Source organism: Podarcis cretensis, assembly GCF_951804945.1.
Source record: "Podarcis cretensis genome assembly, chromosome: 13".
Taxonomy (NCBI): Eukaryota; Metazoa; Chordata; class Lepidosauria; order Squamata; family Lacertidae; genus Podarcis; species Podarcis cretensis.
The window spans coordinates 31,683,352-31,705,375 of record NC_137182.1 but is presented as its reverse complement, the minus strand read 5'-3'; the positions used below and the strand labels follow the sequence as shown (position 1 = coordinate 31,705,375).

Below are 22,024 nucleotides of genomic sequence, written 5' to 3'. Positions count from 1 at the left end.
AAATTTTAACAGTAGTAGTAACAGTAGTAGTCATATTTGAAGAGGCATATTTAAACCAATACTGTTGCAATGGTGGGAGAACTATTTTACCAGTGCATCTTCTTCCAGGTGGACAAAATGAATACAGTTGATTCAATCTAGGAAAAAGCTAACTCCCTTCCTTCAATGTGGAAGCCCTGAACTCTCTTGGGTGTAACCAATTTTTGCTTTGCCCTGTGGAATTTGCTTCTTTCTGCAGCTTTCCCTTAAATGTATTAGCTTTTTCTACAGTCCAAGAAAACATTTTTTATGTGACTGCAGCTTCTAAGACTAAGACCAAGTAACAAAACAAAACAAGTGAGAAAGAATTAGCTCCTTACAAAAGATCTTCAAATGAAGGTGCTGGGGGTTCTGTTGTGAAGGCTACTGAATTAACAATGATGAAACTATGAGAAACAATCCCACCAATTTTGATGTTGCCTGACTGATGATATTTTTGAAGTGGAGGGTGTGGAGTATGGATCCGGCATTTAACATAGTGATCCTCAGATGCAATATGAGAAAGCAGTATTAGCAGAAAGACAACTAATATTATCATATTGATCACCACCTTTCACTCTGCGTCCAGATTCTCCTATATTTCCACCTGCATCATTATCATGATATTCTCTGTGGTTACGGTGACTTGACTTGGATGCTCAATCAGGCTTATGATATGCTTGAATTAGTCCAAGATATAAAGTATAAGTAAAGTGATAAGAGTAGTGTATGCATGCTTGTTCCTAGTCCCTCATCATACTTGTGATTGCTAGAGGGCATTTTTGTGCCATCCACAGTTTGTGTTATTAGCTCTCTAAGGGGAAACTGTAATTATGCAGTAGATTTTAGAAATTAATTGTAGCTTTTATACATAAAGGGGAGTGTGATATGAACTCAAATGTGGGAATTCCTTGTGGAATTGCAAAAGAAAACATGTTTATCACATCTGAATAGAAGTTCTATTTTCCACTTATCGGACTAGGCATATGCATTTGAGCTTTTAAATGCCTGACTGGAGAAGATCTTTACATCACATTTTAAGGCAAATTTGCAAAATTTGCACTTTCCAAAACAATGCACAAATTAAAACATAGCCACCATTTTAAATTCACATTTCTCCAGATATATATATTTGTATATATGTGTGTGTGTGTGTGTGTGTATACACACACACATATACAAGCTCTCCAGCTAAGCTCTCCAGCTAAGCAATGTGTACAAATAAGTGTTCATATAAATGCATACATTACTTAAAGTAACATATACAAACTGTATATTGCAAATTCCAAATCTTTATTACCATCCTAGACCAGCATAAGGTAAAATCACTTCCATACATAAATAAAACATGCTAGTTAGGCAATAATCTGTAAACAAACCATAAACGTCCATAAAAATGACAAAAGTAGTTTCTTTCCCAAATCGGTTTTATCTTAAACAATGACTGCTCCCCGCCTAAAACGGGGGGCGCCCTTTGTGTGGACGCGTGCAGCCCCTAGATCTGGAGCGGCTCCAACAGCATAGGCTTGGCTTTGCCTTCCCTCAGGTGGGATACCTGGAGGTCTCCGCCTACCTCAGTCAGTTGTCCAATCCCACCTGGGGGAAGCGTTGCCAAGGAGACCAGGCCAGGTAGGGGAGGGATTACCTGCCCACACAATAGAGGGAGGATCTTACCTGGGAACAAACACAGTAAATAAAGAGTTCACTTGTACTCGTAATATATCAGTGGTTCAGAGTTCATTTCTTCTCTTTCCAAAATAGATTTTATCTTGAACAATTACAAGTGAACTCTTTATTTACTGCACTATTGTTGGTGCTATTCTCTTGTTTCAGTTGCAGTAGTCATTGTATCATCACCCTGTCTATTGTTTTATAGACAGGCAAAAAGGTAGCTGCAGAATTAGAGGGTACACATACTCATTCTCCCAATTACAGTATACCAGCAGTGTAACCATGCACATACAGGCACAGGCATTCCTGGATGAAAATATTTATATTTATTTCAAACTGCCTATAATTCAGTTTTAGAACTGTAGATGCTTTGGCTATATCTGGTGGTGAAATTTAGCCAGGGAATAGGAAGGGGAAATACATCACTATTGACTGATGGCTACATCTTGCTACCTTGGTTTCAGATTAAGAAGAGGTTACCAAAAAGCATGCCAGCTCTGTCAGATATTGGAATTTAGTTTATTGGCTCAATAAGCAACTATTACAATATAAATTACAGCCAAATGGGTTGTCCAAGAAACTTCCTTGCTAGTGAAGATTTGGGGATCCTATGAATTGTATTATTCATCTTTGTAGTTGTGACAATGAGCACAAAAGGCAAGCAAAGTTCACCTGGCTGTTACAAATTATGAATGACTGCTTGGAACAGGGGTTGTGCACCTCAGACCTGAGGGCTAAGGGTGATCCCTTCACATCTCTCTATTAAGGCTTTCCCTTGGCCGCATCATATACCAGTGTTGCTTTACACATTCCTTGGGTGGTTTTACCTGTCTGAAATGTTTCCTTGAAGTTTGACAGTGCTTCTTCATTCCTTTGGATGGACAGAGAGGGACTGATACATGCCTCTCAGAAGGTTATCCAGAATGAAATATGACTCTCAGGAGGAAAGAGGTTCATCACTCGTGCCTTCTATATAACTACTGGAACAAGCCATAACCCACAATAAAGGAAACAACAACAACACACACTAAAAAGAATAATGGTCTTATGCATATCAGATATGGGTTCATGGGCATGGATGTACATATGACAAGATCTAGTAACAAACTACTAGAGTGTGTTTGGAGAGCTGCAAAGAAAATTTACATACAACAAATGCTGCAAGGAAAAAATCTAGAGCTATTCTAGAACATACACATATTATGCTGGGCACTGCAGATTACAGAAGAATTCATGGACACATTCAACAAATATTTTGTCTTATTAGCTGTTCCCTGTTGTTCAGCTCTGGCCTCAACAAAATTAGATAACATTTTGGGGAAAAGATACAGCCCAGCAACCCAGCACTGGATGCTAAGATACAGAAAACCTCCACAGCCACCATGTATTTTCCTTTGGTGCTCATATAAGAAGGAATGAAGGATAACCAAACACTGCAGAAGACCAACATGCTAAAAGTGATGAACTTGGCTTCATTGAAACTGTTAGGTAACTTCCTGGCAAAGAAAGCTACTGTGAAACTGACCATGGCCAGGAAGCCCATGTAGCCAATGACTGAGTAGAACATTGCCACAGACCCCTCATTGCATTCTAGTATGATTTCTTCTGTCATTGAGTGCATGTCAACATCTGGGAATGGAGGATAAGTTGCCAGCCACACAGTACAGATGTCTGCTTGAATAAAGGAGCAGAAAAAGACAACAGAGTAGGCCAGTCCTTTCCCCACCCATTTTCTCATTATTGATCCTGGTCTGGTGGCCATAAAAGCCAGAACCACAGTGATAGTCTTTGCCAACACTGAAGAAACAGCCACTGAGAAGATGATGCCAAAAGCAGTTTGCCGAAGGAGACATGTCACCTTCTGAGGTTCACCAATGAATAGCAAGGCAGAAAGAAAGCAGAGCAGGAGGGAGAGGAGGAGAGTGTAGGTCAAGTCCCGGTTGTTGGCTTTGACAATGGGAGTGTCATGGTGCTTTATAAAGATTCCTAGTACCAGAGCTGTGATAATTGAAGAGAAGAGAGAAAAAGAGGCTAAAGTGACCCCCAATAGTTCTTCATAAGACAAGAAATTTATTTCCTTGGGGATACATGCATCCTGGTTTTTGTTTGGATAATGTTCACCTGGGCATTTAAAGCAGTCACCCGTGTCTGAAAAAGAAATGAGTCTCTGTCAATCTTATATTCATCCCATAAACATATCTATATCTGTTCCTCTCAGAGGTATTAAGTGTACATCACTCTTCAAGTAATGATTTGTCTGTGATAGTTGCACACATCTGGAACAAAGCACCAAATATTGTTCATGACTAAGGACAGTGATCCACTTAGCCAGCTCCATAGTCATGGTGCCTACATTTTAGATTTTACTCATAGTTTAATGCTGATATTAAGGGGGTGTTATATATTTGTCTATATACCCAAAGGAAGACTCGGGACAAAGAATTATCTGAGATTATATATCTAAAAACCAAATTAAAGCTAGTAAAACCAAAATATAGTTTGAAAGGAAAAGTTTCCTAAGACAGAAGGAAACATGTCACTTCCTACTCCTGGGTATGTTTACAGGAGACACCTGTCACCTTGGAGCAAAAGATTGGAAAGAAAACTCTAATAACCTTTGGTAGGTGACCCGAGAAGCACACACTGTTCCCATCAGGTTAGCATTCACCCCAGTGTGCATGCCAGCCTAAAGGGCACATCCAATGACCCCAATCAAGGCAGCATAAAGTGACTCAAGAGTGTTCTTAACCCGACTTCCGGGTTAGCGCCAACATCTAATGGCAGATTCCCTCCGATCTCCGGAGGGAATCGGCTCAGGGATCGGGTTCTGCCGCGACGGCGACGTGGGGACCCTAAAAAACCACAGGTGCGGATGCCTGTGGACGTGGTGACTCGGCGGGCACCATTAGCGCCCCCCCGACCCGCAAAGTAGCCTTTTTAAAGGCTGCGGAACGGAGGCGGGGAGTGGCGCGGTGCTGAGAGTCCTCTGCTTCCCCTGCTGAGCGAAGCCGCATGCCATGGATGGAGAGCGCTGACTTTTTCCTTCAATATTCGGACTAAAAGCAACAACCCGTGAGTAATATGGAAATTGGACTTAAAAGGGAAATTCTTTCTTAAAATTCGGCACGATCGGGGGAAGTGTAAAAAGGAAGTCCGCCCCCCCACCTTGTAGATAATCTAAAGCAAGGACCAGCCAACTAAAGTTGAGAGAAAAAATTGCCTTTTTGGAAGAAAAATTACTATCTTCGCGATTGGACAGTATATTTGATTTTGCTGGAGGATAAGAATTGGTTTAAATTAAAGTGCAACCCCCCGGGACCCGGGTGCGATCTGTGAAAGAGCCTGTTGGAAAGATACGGACTTTGACAGCTGTCAAACTAGCTGTCAAAGTTGGGAAATAAAAGGAAACGTTGCTTTTGGTGATTCTGCTGGCTAGATTTTCTCAGATTTGGATTTAATTGTCGGAAGCAAAGGAAAATAAGTTACATTTTGGTCTATTGGATTGGAATTTTAAAGACACTAAGTAAACAGAATCCCCCTAGAGGGGAGTTTTGGAATACTGCAAGAAATAGCTGTAAGTGGAAAAATACTCGCTGAGCTGAACAGGACTTTTTATCTCCTGGGAAAGTTCCAGGAGCAGAGCAACATCTTAACAACAAGGGCAACAGCACTGAATGATACAGTAAACAATCTTGTGGGAACAGGAAGAGACTTGACACAAGTTTTCGTCTCTGAACCAATAGCCCTTGAAGTTGAAACAGAAACTGCTGCAGCTGGGGAAACGAAGTTAGAAAAATCCCAAGAGACATATGAGGACTTGCTGGAAATTAAAGACGAAGCCACAATGTTGCAGAAGACAAAGCTGGACCAGAGGCCTGGTAGCATAAATTTGATTGAGATGGAAATTGGAGCTTTTGGGACATATAGATTTAAAAGACTTAAGAAACAAAATTTGAGCTCCATTTTTGAATATAGAGGCCTGCTGGGAAGAAAAATGGACATTATTGGGACAGGGCTTCTTCGAGAGTTGGTGTTGGAAACAAAGGACTATCAAAAAGACCGGCAGAGAGAAACTGAGAGAGGTTTAAAAGCCTCAGGTGTTTGGGATCCAGGCTGAGAAATGGACGCATTTATGGACACTGGTTTGGGGATCAAAATCGGGAAAAGGAGGGTGGGAATTGAAAATCCGAAGGGTGATATAATCTGCTTAGATCTTGTTTATATGTTTATTTTTTTTATTTAAAACTTTTAGGGAATGTGGAAAAATCGTGGAAGGGAAATTTGGGCCGACTTTAGGAAAAAGGTTTAAGATTAAGTTAAAATTGGGTTTTTTTAAAATTTAAATAGATATAAGGTTTTAAAAATAAATTGAGGAATGAAAGAAAGAAGAAAAGGAAAATAATAGCATGACATAACAAATTGTTAAGTTTAGGTTGAGAAATAAGATAAGAACTTGTTGAGTGGATAGTAATGAAATTATAATACAGAAGGGGGAGGTGTGAGGAGGTCGAGGAAATAAGGTTTAAGAGAAAAAAACGATTGAAATTATACTTGTATTTTGTCTGTTTGTGTTTGTGTATTTTTGTGTTTCAATGGAAACTTCAATAAATATCATTTTTTTAAAAAAAGAGTGTTCTTAACCCAATACTTCCTCAGTTATTTATCCCACCTTTCTTGCCTTGTATTTTCTGTCTGGACTAACAGACAATTAAACTAAACAGTATGAAGTAGGCAAAATAGGGAAATATCAAGGTGAATTATGGGCTCACTCCCAAATTCCTATTCAGCTCTGAAATGACCACCTAACCCAAGCCTACATTGCATTGGGAAGGAGCAGGAGGTGGGGCTCTCCAAAGAGAAGTCTGCAGCATTCAGGAAGGATCAAAGCTTAAAAGCCTGCTCCCCCCTCTATGATTGCTCCACACATTAAGGTGGGCCACCCACAATTCCTCTCCAGGAAGAGACCACTTAAATCTCCTTTCCTGGGGGAAATGGAGTGTGGTAAATTTGCCCCCACTCAAGTATAGAAGTGGCATTCTGTTGTAAGTTGTTTCAAGTTACTTTGTGTAAACAAACAAACTAGATCATGTTCAAGAAAAACAGCAAAAGAAAGTATGTTTTTTTCCAGACCCAAGGGTGATATCTTCTGGTTCACTTTTAGTAGGAGACCAACATGACACATCCACCAACAGTCCCAATTTGTATGGGATGACACTGATTGACAGAAGCTGCCCTGGCTTCTTATGTCAATCTGTGATTTCCTGCTTCACCACCACATCTACAGGGCCTCTGCCAAGGTCTAGAAGCATCCTGTGGCCACTGATATGCTTCAGGAACCAGGCCACACTTCCAGTGCACTTCCAGTGTGGCACAGGCTTCCAAAGTATGCCAGTGGTTTTGCCGGGCCTCGCGGCAGCACCAACCCTAACAGAATCTTGTGGTGGCAGCAGGTCCCACCAGACCTCATGGTGGTGGGCCTTGCCAGACACAAGGTCGAATTATTGGACATATATTTAAATAACATATATTGATTCATACATTTTCAGTGCTGTCCTGTGCAGCACCCACCCCTACCAAAATAAGCCAACATTTTTTTAAAAAAGTAGAATGAGTTTATGACTATTCTTCTAGGTGTTTTTTGGGGGAGGTGGGGGTGGAGGAGATTTAGTTCAATTTGTTATACCTTTAATTATCTTAGGTTATCCACTGTAATTTTAGTTTATGGTGAGTTTATTTTTCATTAATATTTTAACTGATTTCTAGAAGTGTGTATTGACATATTTCATTATATTCTACATGGCCCTGTAGCCATATGGTGAAGTGCAACATAGAAAATCTATCTCTACATAAAGTGGTCTTTACAAACCTATCCCTCTAGACTGCATTCATTTTATTAATAAACCTATACAATATAAGCCTTACCCTCCTCAAGTGAAATCTTTCCTTCTGGACATGAGATGCAATCGTAGCAGCAAAATGGCTTCCCTTCCTTCACTTTCTTGCTAGAACCTGGACGGCATCTTTCCACACATTCAGAAATAGGTTGTGTCTAATTTATAAAGCAAACAGGACAAAGACAAATAATCTTTCCTTTGATGACCTTTAAAGCTTCGAGGTGGGCTTTTCATTTTCAGATTTATCTTTAAGCAGCAGAATGGCTGCTAGTAATGCATGGTTCCATCATATGCTAACATGCTCTTGAAGTCTTGGGACCATGTTATGTGACTCCAGTCCCACAAATGCATGCCCAATTATCACTATCAAACTGGAAAATTAGGATTAGCATTTGGAATTCATCTTGTTCTACCCATCTCTGTCCAGTCTTTCAACCATTACCACTAGTGGTGTCCTTCTTCTACACCAATGGACTGGAATATGCTGGAAATATGCTGGAAAGTAGTAAAAAGTTGTAAAAGGTACTAGGAATGTGGGTGTACAGGAGATTTCATGTATATCAGAGGAAAATATATATATATTGGTTATAATGCCATCTAGTGCTTAATGTATCAGTTCAGAGTTAAATGAGTTTTGCTTCATGTTTGGATTGTTGAATATTACCTGATAGAATTGTTAAGATAAATAATGAAAATATGAGTTGAAATCGGTTTAATTCTAGCATATTTGTTTACCATTTTTTACTCATGATGTAACTTTTAATCTCTATCCATTTTCTCCATGCCAAGCATAATGTTATGAAGTATATAAACTTTTACAAATTTATATAAAGCATCTTCATTTGAGCAATACCTCAGGAAATTAATTTTGTGTATCATTACTGACATCCAGTACTTCAAGGAATAAGTAGTAGCTGGTAACTGCTATTAACTGGATCCTACCTGGTTAAACCAGTTGTCCCATGTGATGGCATTCTCATTGATGGTTAAAACTTGTTCTGAAGGGGCCCTAGGATCAACCTTTCCAATCTTTACTTTAGATATATTTGAACCACATAAATAGTTGATGATATCAAATCCAGCTACTAACTTCCCATCTTGGTCAAAGGAAATCTTCTGTCCAGCACAGTTGTTAAATGAGATATGTCTCAGGAAGTGATGGAGCTAGATTGAAAATATAAAGGTTTAGAAAATGATGTAGGTGGGTCATGAAATTGCATTTGTCTCATAATTCTGGCATTTGTTAATTTGTTTTGCAAAGCTATTGAGCTTTTTTAGAAACCCATTCATGCCCCCTGAAGAGTGAGTGACACAGGTTCCAGACCCTACTCACCACATGTTTAAGTCTCTACCTTTCCCACCCATCATCAACATAATAATAATAATAATAATAATAATAATAATAATAATAATAATTTTTATTTATATCCCACCCTCCCCAGCCAAAGCCGGGCTCAGGGCGGCTAACAACACTAAAACAGTGCAACATTATAAAAACATTATAAAATTAATTAAAATCAAAATTGATGGCAACCATAAACTAAAGTTTTGTAAAGATTTCAAAAGTAGGGAGTCAGGCTGCTCCCTGACCAAAGGCCTGGTGGAACAGCTCTGTCTTGCAGGCCCTGCGGAAAGATGTCAAGTCCTGCAGGGCCCTTGTCTCTTGTGACAGAGCGTTCCACCAGGTTGGAGCCGCAGCCGAAAAAGCCCTGACTCTGGTTGAGGCCAGCCTAAACTCTCTGTGGCCTGGGACCTTCAAGATGTTTTTATTTGAAGACCGTAAGTTCCTCTGTGGGGCATACCAGGAGAGACGGTCCCATAGGTACGAGGGTCCTAGGCCGTATAGGGCTTTGAAGGTTAAAACCAGCACCTTAAACCTGATCCTGTACTCTACCGGGAGCCAGTGCAGTTGGTATAGCTCCAGATGAATGTGATCTCGCAGCGAAGACCCCATAAGGAGTCTCACTGCAGCATTCTGCACCCGCTGGAGTTTCTGGGTCAGTCTCAAGGGCAGCCCCACGTGGAGCGAGTTACAATAATCCAGTCTGGAGGTGACCGTCGCGTGGATCACAGTGGATAGGTCAGGGCGAGAGAGGTAAGGAGCCAACTGCTTAGCTTGGCGGAGATGAAAAAATGCCGCCTTTGTTATAGCTGCAATCTGTGCCTCCATGGAGAGGGAGGTATCGAAGATTACACCCAAACTCTTAACGGATGGTGCTGGCACTAATTGCACCCCCGCAAGAGATGGGAGTTGCCCCCTCAATCCCATATCGTCCCGTCCCAGCCAGAGGACCTCTGTCTTCGAAGGATTTAACTTCAACCGGCTCCCACGTAACCATACAGCCACAGCTTCCAAGCATCTGATCAGTGCGTCTGGGGCCGAGTCAGGATGGCCATCCATCAACAGATAGAGTTGGGTGTCATGAGCATACTGATGGCAGCCCAGCCCAAAACTTCGGACAAGCTGGGTGAGGGGGCACATAAAGATGTTAAAAAGCATCGGGGAGAGTATCGCACCCTGAGGCACTCCACACACCAAGGAGTGACGGGATGACAATTCCCCCCAAGCGCCACCCTCTGTCCCTGACCAGAGAGAAACGAGCGCAGCCATTGAAGGACTGTGCCCTGGATCTCCATGTCGGCAAGGCGGTGGTCCAGGAGTTCGTGATCGACCATGTCGAAGGCTGCTGACAGGTCTAGAAGAATCAGCAGCCCCGACCTGCCTCGATCCAGCTGCCTGCGGAGATCATCTGTTAGGGCGACCAGAGCCGTCTCGGTCCCATGACCAGCGCGGAAGCCGGACTAGAATGGATCCAGAGCTGATGTTTCATCCAGAAACCTACCAAGCTGTTTAGCAACCGCTCTCTCAATGACCTTACCCAGGAATGGAAGATTCGAAACCGGGCGGTAATTGACTAGATCTTAGGGATCTAATGATGTTTTCTTTAAAAGCGGGCGCACCACTGCCTCCTTCAGTTCCCCTGGGAATGTCCCGGTGCCAAGGGACAAATTGATGATATCCCCCAGGGGGGCCCGCACCTCGTCTGGACACGCTTTAATCAGCCATGACGGGCACGGGTCGAGAGGACAAGTGGTGGGATTTCCAGCTCGGAGGAGTCTGTCCACATCGGCTGGGGATATCCGGTCAAAGTGGTCCAATACTGGACCCAAGGACAGTCGAGGGGCCTCCAGTTCCTTCATTGTATCCAAATTGGCAGGGAGGTCATGGCAGAGCAACAGGACCTTCTCCGCAAAAAAGCTTGCAAATGCCTCACAGCTGTGTGTCAAATTGTTATTTAAATTGGGCTGTCCGAGGGACGTTAAAGACCGAATTATACTAAATAATTGCGCCGGGCGAGAGCTAGCGGATGCAATGGAGGCCGAGAAGTAGGACTTCTTAGCAGCCTTCACTGCCATCTTGTAGGTTTTCATAAAAACCCTATAGGATGTTCTTGAAGCTCCATCATGGGCACCCCGCCATACTCACTCTAGCCGTCTGAGGTCCCGCTTCATTTTCTGGAGCTCCTCGGTAAACCAGGGAGCCCGGTTTCTGCGGGGTCGCAGAGGGCGCTTAGGTGCGATCTCATTGATAGCTGCCAGGAGCTGGGTATTCCAGCCCTCAACAAGCTCAGTCAATGAGTCGCCAGGGGGAGAAAGGTCCCGCAAGGCTTGATGGAATCTATCAGGGTCCATCAGCCTCTGCGGGTGAGCCCAAATTGGCTCGCCACCTAAGCAGGGTGGGGGTGGAACGTCAATCCTGGCTTTCAGAGCATAGTGATCAGATCATGGCACCTTCATTGAAGGAAACATGATCACATCTATACCGACGCCAAAGATCAAATCCAGCGTGTGGCCTGCTTGATGTGTGGGGCCCGAAACAAATTGGGAGAGCCCTAGTGTCGCCATGGAAGACACCAGGTCCAGAGCCTGTGAGGAAGGAGTGGCATCAGCATGGATGTTGAAGTCCCCCAATACCAATAGGTTAGGGAACTCCAAGGCCCAGCCGGCCACCGCCTCCAAAAGGCCTGACAGGGTGGCTGCTGGTGCGCTAGGTGGCCGGTACACCAGCCAGACAGCCAAGATCACCTCAGAGCCCCACACTAGGCCAACACATTCAATGCCGGGGATCGATGGCGATGGTGGAGCCCTGAAAGAACAATCTTCCCAGATTAATAATGCCACCCCTCCCCCCCGGCCCACAGTCTGCGACTGGTGGAGGATGGAGAAACCCGGGGCGCCATCTCTCGTAAGGTAACAGTATCCCCTTCGCGCACCCAGGTCTCCGTCACACAAGCCAGGTCGACCCCCTGCGAGATGAAGAAATCTCGGAGGGTGGCGGTTTTGTTGCCTATAGACCTGACATTGCACAACACTAGTGACGGAGGTGAGTAATCCTTGCTCACCCTACCCTCGTCTCTCGGGATGGGGCGCAGATTGGAAGGGGTACAAGCATATCCGTATCTCGATCCCCTTCGCCTATGACATCTGCCCCCACCGCCATACCTCCCTCGCCCCTCCACAGTAGGAATCCCAGGCCTCATGCTCGCCTCCGTTTACAAAATATAAAAGCAAACAAACAAAAAACAATTACACCAAAACAAAACCAATCCCCACCCCACTCAACAACCACCCCACCCCAACTCAAAATAAAACAAAACAAAATAAAAATACATGGATGAAAACCACCGTTTATGGTGGTACAACAAAGTAAAAAGTAAAAACACTTTTAAAACACTTTAAAATATACAAAAAACATTTTAAACATTTGCTGCTGCAGCAGCACCAGTGTCCTTAAAGTTGTGGCGGTGGTGAGTGTGGGCCCCGCCCCCCGGGCCTAGTGGAGAATGGGCTTGCAGGGGGAAGAGCCCTCCCCACAAACTCATGGTGAAGCGGCAGCAGCAATGTCCTGAGGCCTCCTTGGAGCCTTATATGCTGAGGTGGAGTATGGGGCTCGCCCCCAGGCCCAAGGTGGAGAATGGGCTTGCAGGGGGAGCGGTCCTCCCCACAAACTCACGGCGAAGCGGCAGCAGCAATGTCCCAAGGCCTCCTTGGAGCCTTGTATGCTGAGGTGGAGTATGGGGCCCGCCCCCAGGCCCAAGGTGGAGAATGGCTTGCAGGGGGAGCGGTCCTCCCCAAGACTCACCGGCAAAGCGGCAGCAGCAATGTCCCGAGGCCTCCTTGGAGCCTTATATGCACTACTAACTGTGGCAGCTTGGCATGACAGTATGGTATAGGAGTGGGGAATGCCTCTGTAAGCCAATCACAGAAAAGGACAAAAAATCCTTCTTGCCCCCAAATAAGGCAACCAGTTAAACTCACACTGGGAGGGCAGGTTGGCTCCTGTGCTCAGAAAGAAAGAGGACAAAGAGACAGAAAGCATCACCTGAAATACCTCTGCCCCCCCCCTCCTCTTGCTGAAATTTCCTAGTATCAGAAACTGGAGTGGCTGCATGCCAGTCTTTCTGTCCCCGCAAAAAAGCAATCCTGCCTGGACCACTTTTGCAGCCAGATGCAGGAGCAAACTTTCCTAAGATTATAAAAGAAGTAGCTTCAAAATGTGGATATTGTGAAGAGAACCTGAGCTTACAGGGTTAAACAGCTCAGAGTGTACACCCTGCCTACTATTGGGAGGGGGGAGATTCTGCGTCATATCCGAGAGTCTAAACCCTTTGTTCTTTCTACTTTCGCTTTTGAGGAGAGAGGATGTGTTTTCACGATGCTGTTCACTGTGATAGATAATGGATAGTTTCTGCTTAAATAAAACTGCTTTTAGCTGCTAAGATCCTGTCTGGACTTTATTTAAGCACACTGAAGAAAGCACTGAAGTTTGCAGCTTTCTCTTACCTCTGCTTAACTCTGCGTTTGCTCAGAGCATTGGAATGTGGCCTTTTGAAGTGTGGAGGCCTGGCTGGTAGCTGCGCAGCCGAAGCGGGCTGGACGCCAGGACTTATCTGAGCAATAAATCTTCTTCAGATATCTGTACTGGTTACAAAGCTTTTAGGGTTCAGCACATACACAACGAATAAGAAAGTAGAGATAGCTGGATGGTTGTATTAAATATGATGGTTCTAGCTTTCAGAAAGACTAAGGAATATATAACCATAAGTACTGAAAGAGTATAGGGAGACAGCTTACTTCTCAAATTAGTTTAACTACACCCCATGAGGATGTTTAGCTAACTACCTTCCAATATGGTTGATTCTGAAGCTTCAGATCCCCTTCATCCAGCATTGCTATGTTTTTCAGTCTTGAAGAAGACATGGCATGCAATGCATGAGCTACAGCATAAACAGCATTGTAGACACTGTAGCTATGGCCAGTCATGCTCATTTCAAAATAGATGGACGGAAGGTCCGCCAGCTTCTCCTCTCCTGTGCAAATATTCTCAGGCACCTCACCCACTGTTGTATTTGGAAATGCACAATCAAAAGCATGTTGCCAGAAGTCCCTGATGAAACCATCTCTAGAAGTGCTGAAAGGGTTTCTGCCCTCAGCGAACTGGTGAAATCCTGGCACATCATTGTACTGATATGAGAAGGCTATTGCACCATTGAAAGTTTCTATATCCCAATTCCTTTGATAGGAGAATGAATTGAGCTCTATCTGGGCTGTTGTTATCCACACTTTTCCTTTGGGTTTCTTTGCCATGTGGTCTACACCTGACAGAAATGACAACCATCTAAAAAATGGCAAGGAATAAGATTCCCCACAAGCCACAATTACATTGGCTTTGCTGTTTCTTATTTTATCATTTATTTCTTTCCCACGATCCACCATGCTGTTAACCTCTGGGATAAAAGTTGGAATGGGGATTCTTTCTATGAAGGCAAGACAGACACCTTTCTGGGGAAACGTTGGAAGCACAGTTTGCACAAATCTTTCTCCATTGTCAGTATCCATAACAACGGTCCCAATCCACGTCCACCTGAAGTGCAGAAGCAGATGGAGAATCCCATCATACTGAAGGTCTTCCTTAGGGACCATCTGGTAGAAGAAAAGTCCTGGGGTTTTATAGTTCGTCTCCAGAGCAGGGCTGTATGTTAGCTAAGGATACATGTAAAGATGAGGTTGAAGATAAAAAAAAAATCACTTTTGGTGATTTAAACTCCCATTCATTACCCATTAGTGCTAGAGAAATTGGCACTATTGGCACATGTCATTTCTACTCTGACAGCCATTTTACTTGCAAAATTAGTGAAGTGTATGAAGGTTTCTCAAATTTAAAGTTGTTTTATGATCTGTCTGCAAGTGATGCATTTTTAGAATCATTATCAGAGTTTTATTCAGTGAAATTGAGAAGGATGAGATATAAATATTTTTAATAAAGAGGCAATGCTGTATAAGCTCCATGCAGGTTTTCTGCAAATATACAGTAATCACTGCTCAATAAACAGCTGGTTTGGAAGCTTCCTAAATTACCTTTTTCCTAGGGCTATTTACAGAGTGGGGAGCATTATGATAGTATGTAGTCCTGAAGAATCTCCTTGAGATTCATGAATCAATTCACAGTAAACATTCTGAGGGGAAAACAAAGTAATTAAGTACTTTGAACTTTTAAAATACTGAACTAAAAGTCAATGAGAATGTGGCATTTATAAGTTATGAACAGGCCATACAGACTGTGTTTTCCTGCACACCAGAAGGGAGAATCAAGAGGCCAGTTTGGGTTATATTTATTAAATATAACCAAACATAATTAAGTGCAGTCAGGTTGAATCTATGCAGACTGATGAAAACACCAAACTCTGCAAAACTACCCCAACTGAACTCCATCAGTTTAATCGCATGGGATGAAGCAGTTTCCCATCTCTCATTAAATGGGATCCCTGGGAGTTTGTGACTTGACTGGTATACCCCACCGTTGTTGGTACATGTTACACAGGGAGCATCCAGAAGGCCAGAAAGGGCACTATACCAAACAGCCTTCTAAGCTGGTTGGCAGTGAAAGGAGTGCTCATACCTAAGCATAGAAACATTGGATGCTTAATGATGATCAAATCCACTTACCAGTTTAGGAAATGAAACAGAGAAATTCATAAAGCTAATGTGTATCAGTAGAGGGTAACGTGGAGTAGGCAAAAAGAAGCAAACAAAAACCTAGCATCGATTTAAAAATACCCCAAAAATTCCAGTTTACACCCTGTATAGTCAAATGCCTAGTCCCATATTGCCAAACAGTGGGAAGGTAGATGGCATGAAGATTTAAAAAATAAGAGGTTGCAGGTGGCACTGCCATTAAAATGAGGATGCACTTCCCAATCTGATTGACCCCTTGTACCATGTGAAATCCTGCTTAGTCACTTCTTCCAGAAGGAAGACTCCCATGATTTCCTTAGTAAAAAAGAAAGAGAGTAGCAAACTTGCTCTCCTCCAAAGGATAGGGCTAGCACCTAGAAATGATGAGGATGATGTTGATTTAAATTTGTATACCACCCTTCATCTGAAGCTCTCAGGGTGGTTCACTGCATAAAAATCTACAAAACACAAAATGCACAATAAAAATGAAACGAAAAACAAAATAAAACAATAACACCCCTCTCCCACAGATGACACTAACAAGTAAGATAAGATTCATTTGTTTCCTTCAAAAGCATCCATTGCACCCGACTATGACTAAGGAGTTGTGAAGGAATTGTAAACTTGTCATACTCTTATTTGCATATCTTACCTGTGGAATCTTGTGCATATCCAAGAAAATGGCCATATTAGAAGAAATTTGGGAATCCAGACCACCAATTACTGCAGTTAGCTTATTACGTAGATCACAGTTGTAGTTTGGGGAAAATCTCTCCAAACTGTACATGAGCAGCATTGTAGAATGGTAGGTCCACATAGTATTGTAATAGTTGTCATAGATGTGGAAGCCCAAGGTAACATTGGGTAAGATCTGAGAGTTTTCATTAATCTCCTTCACTGCGAAGACCAAGGCCACAATATGCTGGTAATTCTTAGGCAATACTCTAGAACGAGAGTTACATTTTGTATCAGAAGTATATTCTACAATTTATCATCATCAATATGCACATATAATCACAATATTAAAAAAACAAAACAGAATACATAATAAAACCAAAACCAAAGACAACCTAATAATCCTCCCTCCCACAAGACATTTTAAAAGGGCATCAGATGACAATCAGCCCAAGGCTTGCTTACCACAAATCATTCTACTTCTAAGATAAATGAAGCCAATATTAAGTAAAAAAAATAAACCCTTACAAAAGATCTTCCATCAGTGGCTGTGGCGGTTCTATCGTGAAATCTGGTGAGAAGGAGATGAAGCCACCATGGGAAACAACAGCACCAATGAGGAGGTCTCCTGACTGATGATACTTGTGGAATGGAGGGTGTGGATACCAGACCCTGCATTTAACAGTATGAGCCTTGCATGCTATGTGAGGGAGCAGAATGAGCATCCATAACACCAAGAGAACCATTATCCCCAGCAGAAGTTCAGTTTTTCCATCTACATGCATATTCTCCTGTTGAAGTCTATAAAACAGTCCCAACAGCCTGCAAGATTACAATGGCCTAATCTGAATGTTCAAACAGTCCTTAAGTCTGCAATTGCAAATAGAAAGACCTGAGGATCATTCTGATGAATAAATGCCTCATTTTAGTTGCTAGCCCTCCCTCTAAGTGCTAGAGGATATACTTATGGCATCCTTCACGGTATATATTGTTAATTTAATTAACAGAAACCACAACTAAGTTCCTTTTTTTGTTTTTGTTTTGGCAAGCAGCAGTTAATTATAATACTCATCATGATAATAAATGTAACTACAACTACATAGATGACATTTTGGCTTGTTCGTTGCTTTTTATTTTTGACATGCAGCAACTAATTGCACAGCTCATGATAATGAATGGCATCAAGAATTCAAAATTGGAAATTCCCTGAGAAATTGCACAAGAAAACATGTTTGCCACATCTGAAAAGGGTGTTTCGTCATGCACCTAGTTTGATAGGAAATTATAGAATGTAAATGTTTCTGGGGACTTACAGGAAGGATCAGACACCAGAAATACAAGGCCTCCGTCCATAGCTGTCAACTTTCAGATTTGAAAATAAGGGATCAGCAGCCTCACCTGTCCTGGGGACAATCTATGGGATAGCTAACAATCTGGGATAGCAGCGGGAAGCAGCGGGAAACGGCGCTGGAATAAGGGAATTTCCCACAAAAAAAGGGAAGGTTGACAGCTATGCCTCAGTCTGGAAACAGAGGAATTTATTTATTTGTGTATTAAATGTATATACTACCCTTCCTCCTAAAGGAGCCCAAAAATTCAATCTTGTTTCCTTTAAAATGTGCTTTAGTAATTTTGCACTTAGTTTATAAATCAATAAAGCAAACACAACAGTGTAGAAATAGCAGATCACATCAGGTGTGGCAACTTGAATAAAATATTGTGGGGTCCCAGGTAAGCCCTGCCCTGCAAAATTGTTCACATGACACAGTACAGACACACCATTTGAATGGGAATGCCCATAAACTTTGTGGGGCCCCGGCCCCTTAAATATTTTATTGTGGGGGCTGAAACCCCCATGGCCTCTAGGAGTTGGCAATAATAATAATAATAATAATAATAATAATAATAATAATAATAATTTTTATTTATACCCCGCCCTCCCCAGCCAAGAAGGGCCAGAGCAGCTTACAAGCAATAATAAAAACAAGTTGAAAGATTACAACTTAAAAACAAAATTAAAATACAACATTAAAATATTGAAACATTAAAATATTAAAATGTAGCCTCCTCGCAGGAGGAGAAGGAAAAGAAAAATGAAAGAGAGGGAATCAAATTGGCTCCAAGCCAAAGGCCAGGCGGAACACCTCTGTCTTACAGGCCCTGCAGAAAGAAATCAGATCCTGCAGGGCCCTGGTCTCATGAGGCAGAACGTTCCACCAGGCTGGAGCCAGAGTTGAAAAGGCCCTGGCTCTGGTTGAAGCTAATCTAACTTCCTTAGGGCCCGGGACCAATAGGGTGTTGCTATTTATGGACCTTGAGGCTCTCCGTGGGGCATATCGAGAGAGGCGGTCCCGTAGGTACGAGGGTCCTAGGCCGTGAAGGGCTTTAAAGGTCAAAAGCAGCACCTTAAATCTGACCCTGTACTCCACCGGGAGCCAGTGCAGCTTGAAAAGCACTGGGTGAATATGCTCCCATGGCAGAGACCCCGTGAGGAGCCTCGCTGCAGCATTCTGCAACCGCTGGAGTTTCTGGGACAGCTTCAAGGGCAGCCCCGCATAGAGCGAATTACAGTAATCAAGCCTGGAGATGACCGTCGCATGGATCACTGTGGCCAGGTTGGGGCAGGAAAGGTAAGGGACCAACTGCTTGATGCGGCAAAGGTGGAAAAATGTCGCCTTGGCTGTTGCTGTAACTTGCGCCTCCATGGAAAGGGAGGCGTCAAGGATTACACCCAAACTCTTAAGGGAAGGCAATAGCACTAATTGGGCCCCCGCAAGAGAAGGGAGTTGGTCCCTCATCCCCATGCCATCCCAACCCAGCCATAGGACCTCTGTCTTCAAAGGATTTAGTTTCAATCGGCTCTCACGAAACCATCCAGCCACAGCTTCCAAGCATCTGGTCAGTGTGTTCGGGGCCGACTAAATTATTAAATAATTATTTATTATTTCTAACCCACCCATCTGGCTGGGTTTCCCCAGCCACTCTGGGCAGCTTCCAACAAAAGATTAAAAATACATGTTGTATGGCTCATACGTTGATGGATAGTAGACGTAAATAATCTAAGTGACTACTGTATCTTATACTTCACAGAAGAACTACAAACATAGGATATAAGCTGAAAAGAAGCTAAAAGGAGGATGCATTTAAAATATTAATATAACACTACAACAATCATACCATTCTCACATATTTTATATGTCTGCCAAGGCAGTTGTGAAGTAGTGCAACAGCTGTGCCCTGTTACTATAATAAATAAGATCTATCCAAACCATTCAAAAGGTGGTAACGATTGTTCTCTTACTCTCTGTTCCGTTCATATCTGAGATGACCCACCAACTTCTTAGGTGTCAAAGCTCACTCAGTGTGTCTGCTCATTGCTTCAAAATGTACAATCTTTTAGTGAATTCTAGGTTGTTGGTGTTTGTGTCTGCTTTTATCAAATGCAGATATAGGAATAACAACATTCCAATATGTCTTCTTCATGCTTATATACAAATACCATTCGTTAAAAATGCATAGCTGCAGATTTAAAGACAATTATGCTTTCTGATAGGGACGCAGGTGGCCCTATGGGTTAAACCACAGAGCCTAGGACTTGCCGATCAGAAGGTCGGTGGTTCAAATCCCCGCGACGGGGTGAGCTCCTGTTGCTCGGGCCCAGCTCCTGCCCACCTAGCAGTTCGAAAGCATGTCAAAGTGCAAGTAGATAAATAAGTACCGCTCCAGTGGGAAGGTAAACGGTGTTTCCATGAGCTGCTCTGGTTCACCAGAAGCGGCTTAGTCATGCTGGTCACATGACCTGGAAGCTGTACACCGTCTCCCTCGGCCAATAAAGCGAGATGAGCACCGCAACCCCAGAGTCAGTCACGACTGGACCTAATGATCAGGGGTCCCTTTACCTTTACTATGCTCTCTGATTATCACAATGTTGACTGTGCCATTTCAAAAAAAAGGGGGGGGGGTCCATTTTGTTCTCCCTTATTTTTTAGCTACCAGAACTTTGACCTGACTCATAAACAAGTATTCCCAATTGAAAATAGGCTAGTGATACAAATTAATCCCTATTGTTCATGCAATCAAATTATTATGGCACTGCTAAATATAAATATTTTGCTACTAATTAGTTCAACAATTTGCTTATTTATTGGTTTGCCAAGAGCGGATCATTTTAGCTAGTCTCTCAGAATAAATCACCACGAGAACTAGTTTTCCCCAACGGATATATATATATATATAGATATATATATATAGATATATATGAGAATCTGAAATACCCTGTGGTAGATACATAACCAAGACCTGCAAGATGCATTTAGAAGACAATGTGTTGAAAGGTAAAACAAAATTCATTTATTTAGTTGACTTTCCTTTAAATATTTTAAAAAGACAAACTTTGAGTTGGATCCAGACTCAATTCTACAGCAAGATCCACCAGCATGAGTGGAGATAGGATCCAGCAGATCTCTGGTTGAGCTGGGAGGTTCCCAGAACAGCCAGGCTACACCACCTTATCTCCCCATCCTTATCTCATCTAAGCTGGGATCCAGTCATCTGAGCTGAGCCTGGGGAATCTTAAATTGGCATAAGCTCTGAAACAGATGGGGGGAGGACTAGAAGGAAGGAAGACTTAGGCTGGATTTTAAACTCTTTCAGCTCAGTCATGTGTCCTGGAGACCTGGTGTACATTAAGCCAGCAAGATGGGGGGTATAACTCAATACACATTTTAAAGGCGTCTTTCCCTCCTGTCATATTTAGACTGGCTCGGCCATAAGTAGCCCTGCCCCTGAACAGAGTTTGGATCTGATGTACTTTTTGCCAGTTCAGTTTACACTGGGCTTTCTTTACACAAGCTTCCTGTGCATAGGATTGTTCCCTTAGTCATGCTAAATAGAGCCATTGAAATCTTGGCTGCTTTGTTCACCTTCACAGGTTAGCTCTTGCTCCCTGGGAAGGGGTCATTGTGAGTGGATCCACAACATCAGGAGAGCAGCAGGTTCCCTGCACTATCAGGTCTAGTTTCCCTTTGTATGACAGAGCACCAGAGACTTGGTTTTAGAAATATAACAATTAGAACATGTGCAGAGGAGGGCAACTAAGAAGATCAAGGGTCTGGAAACCAAGCCTTATGAGGAATGGTTGAGGGAGTTGGATATGTTTAACCTGGAAAAGAGGAGACAGAGAGGAGATATGATAGCCATCCTCATATATCTCAAAGGTTGCCACATGGAAGGTGGAGAAGCTCATTTTCTCCTGCTCCACAGAGTAGGACCAGAACCAATGGCTTCAAGTCACAAAAAATGAGATTCCGAATAAATATAAGGAATAACTTTCTAATGGCAAGAGCTGTTTGATACAGGAACAGACTCTCTCGGAAAGTGGTAGACTTTCTTTCATTTGAGATTTTTAAGCAGAGGTTGGGTGACCATCTGTCATGGATGCTTTAGTTGAGATTCCTGCATTGTGAGGGGCTGGACTACATGGCCCTTGGGATACTATCCAGCTCTACAGTTCTATGAGTTTATGAATTTTGTCCAAAGGTTCTGGGAAAGTTTGAGGAATCAAAGATTACAAGCCTCTATATTAGGGGTAGCTATTTTCCCATCACCCTCTGCCAGGATGGTCAGTGGTCAGGATGATGGGAGTTGTGATCCAACAACAGCAGAAAGCACCATGTTGGCTACCCCTGCTCTACGTATTCAAATATTTAAATTTTGCAGAACATACAAATGTGCAAAATTTATACTAGGAA

General features: G+C 42.8%; 1 protein-coding gene across 1 annotated transcript; it reads right to left on the bottom strand.

The window, feature by feature from the left end:
- Positions 1-7,591: 7,591 nt before the first annotated feature.
- LOC307200423 (vomeronasal type-2 receptor 26-like) lies at positions 7,592-17,627 on the bottom strand (the record flags this gene model as incomplete). Its single annotated transcript, XM_079948964.1, has 6 exons — positions 7,592-7,738; positions 8,526-8,747; positions 13,767-14,627; positions 16,252-16,543; positions 16,803-16,974; positions 17,588-17,627. The coding sequence occupies 6 exons, from the start codon at positions 17,625-17,627 to the stop codon at positions 7,592-7,594; spliced, it is 1,734 nt and encodes a 577-aa protein (XP_079805090.1).
- Between the last annotated feature and the right edge of the window lie 4,397 nt (positions 17,628-22,024).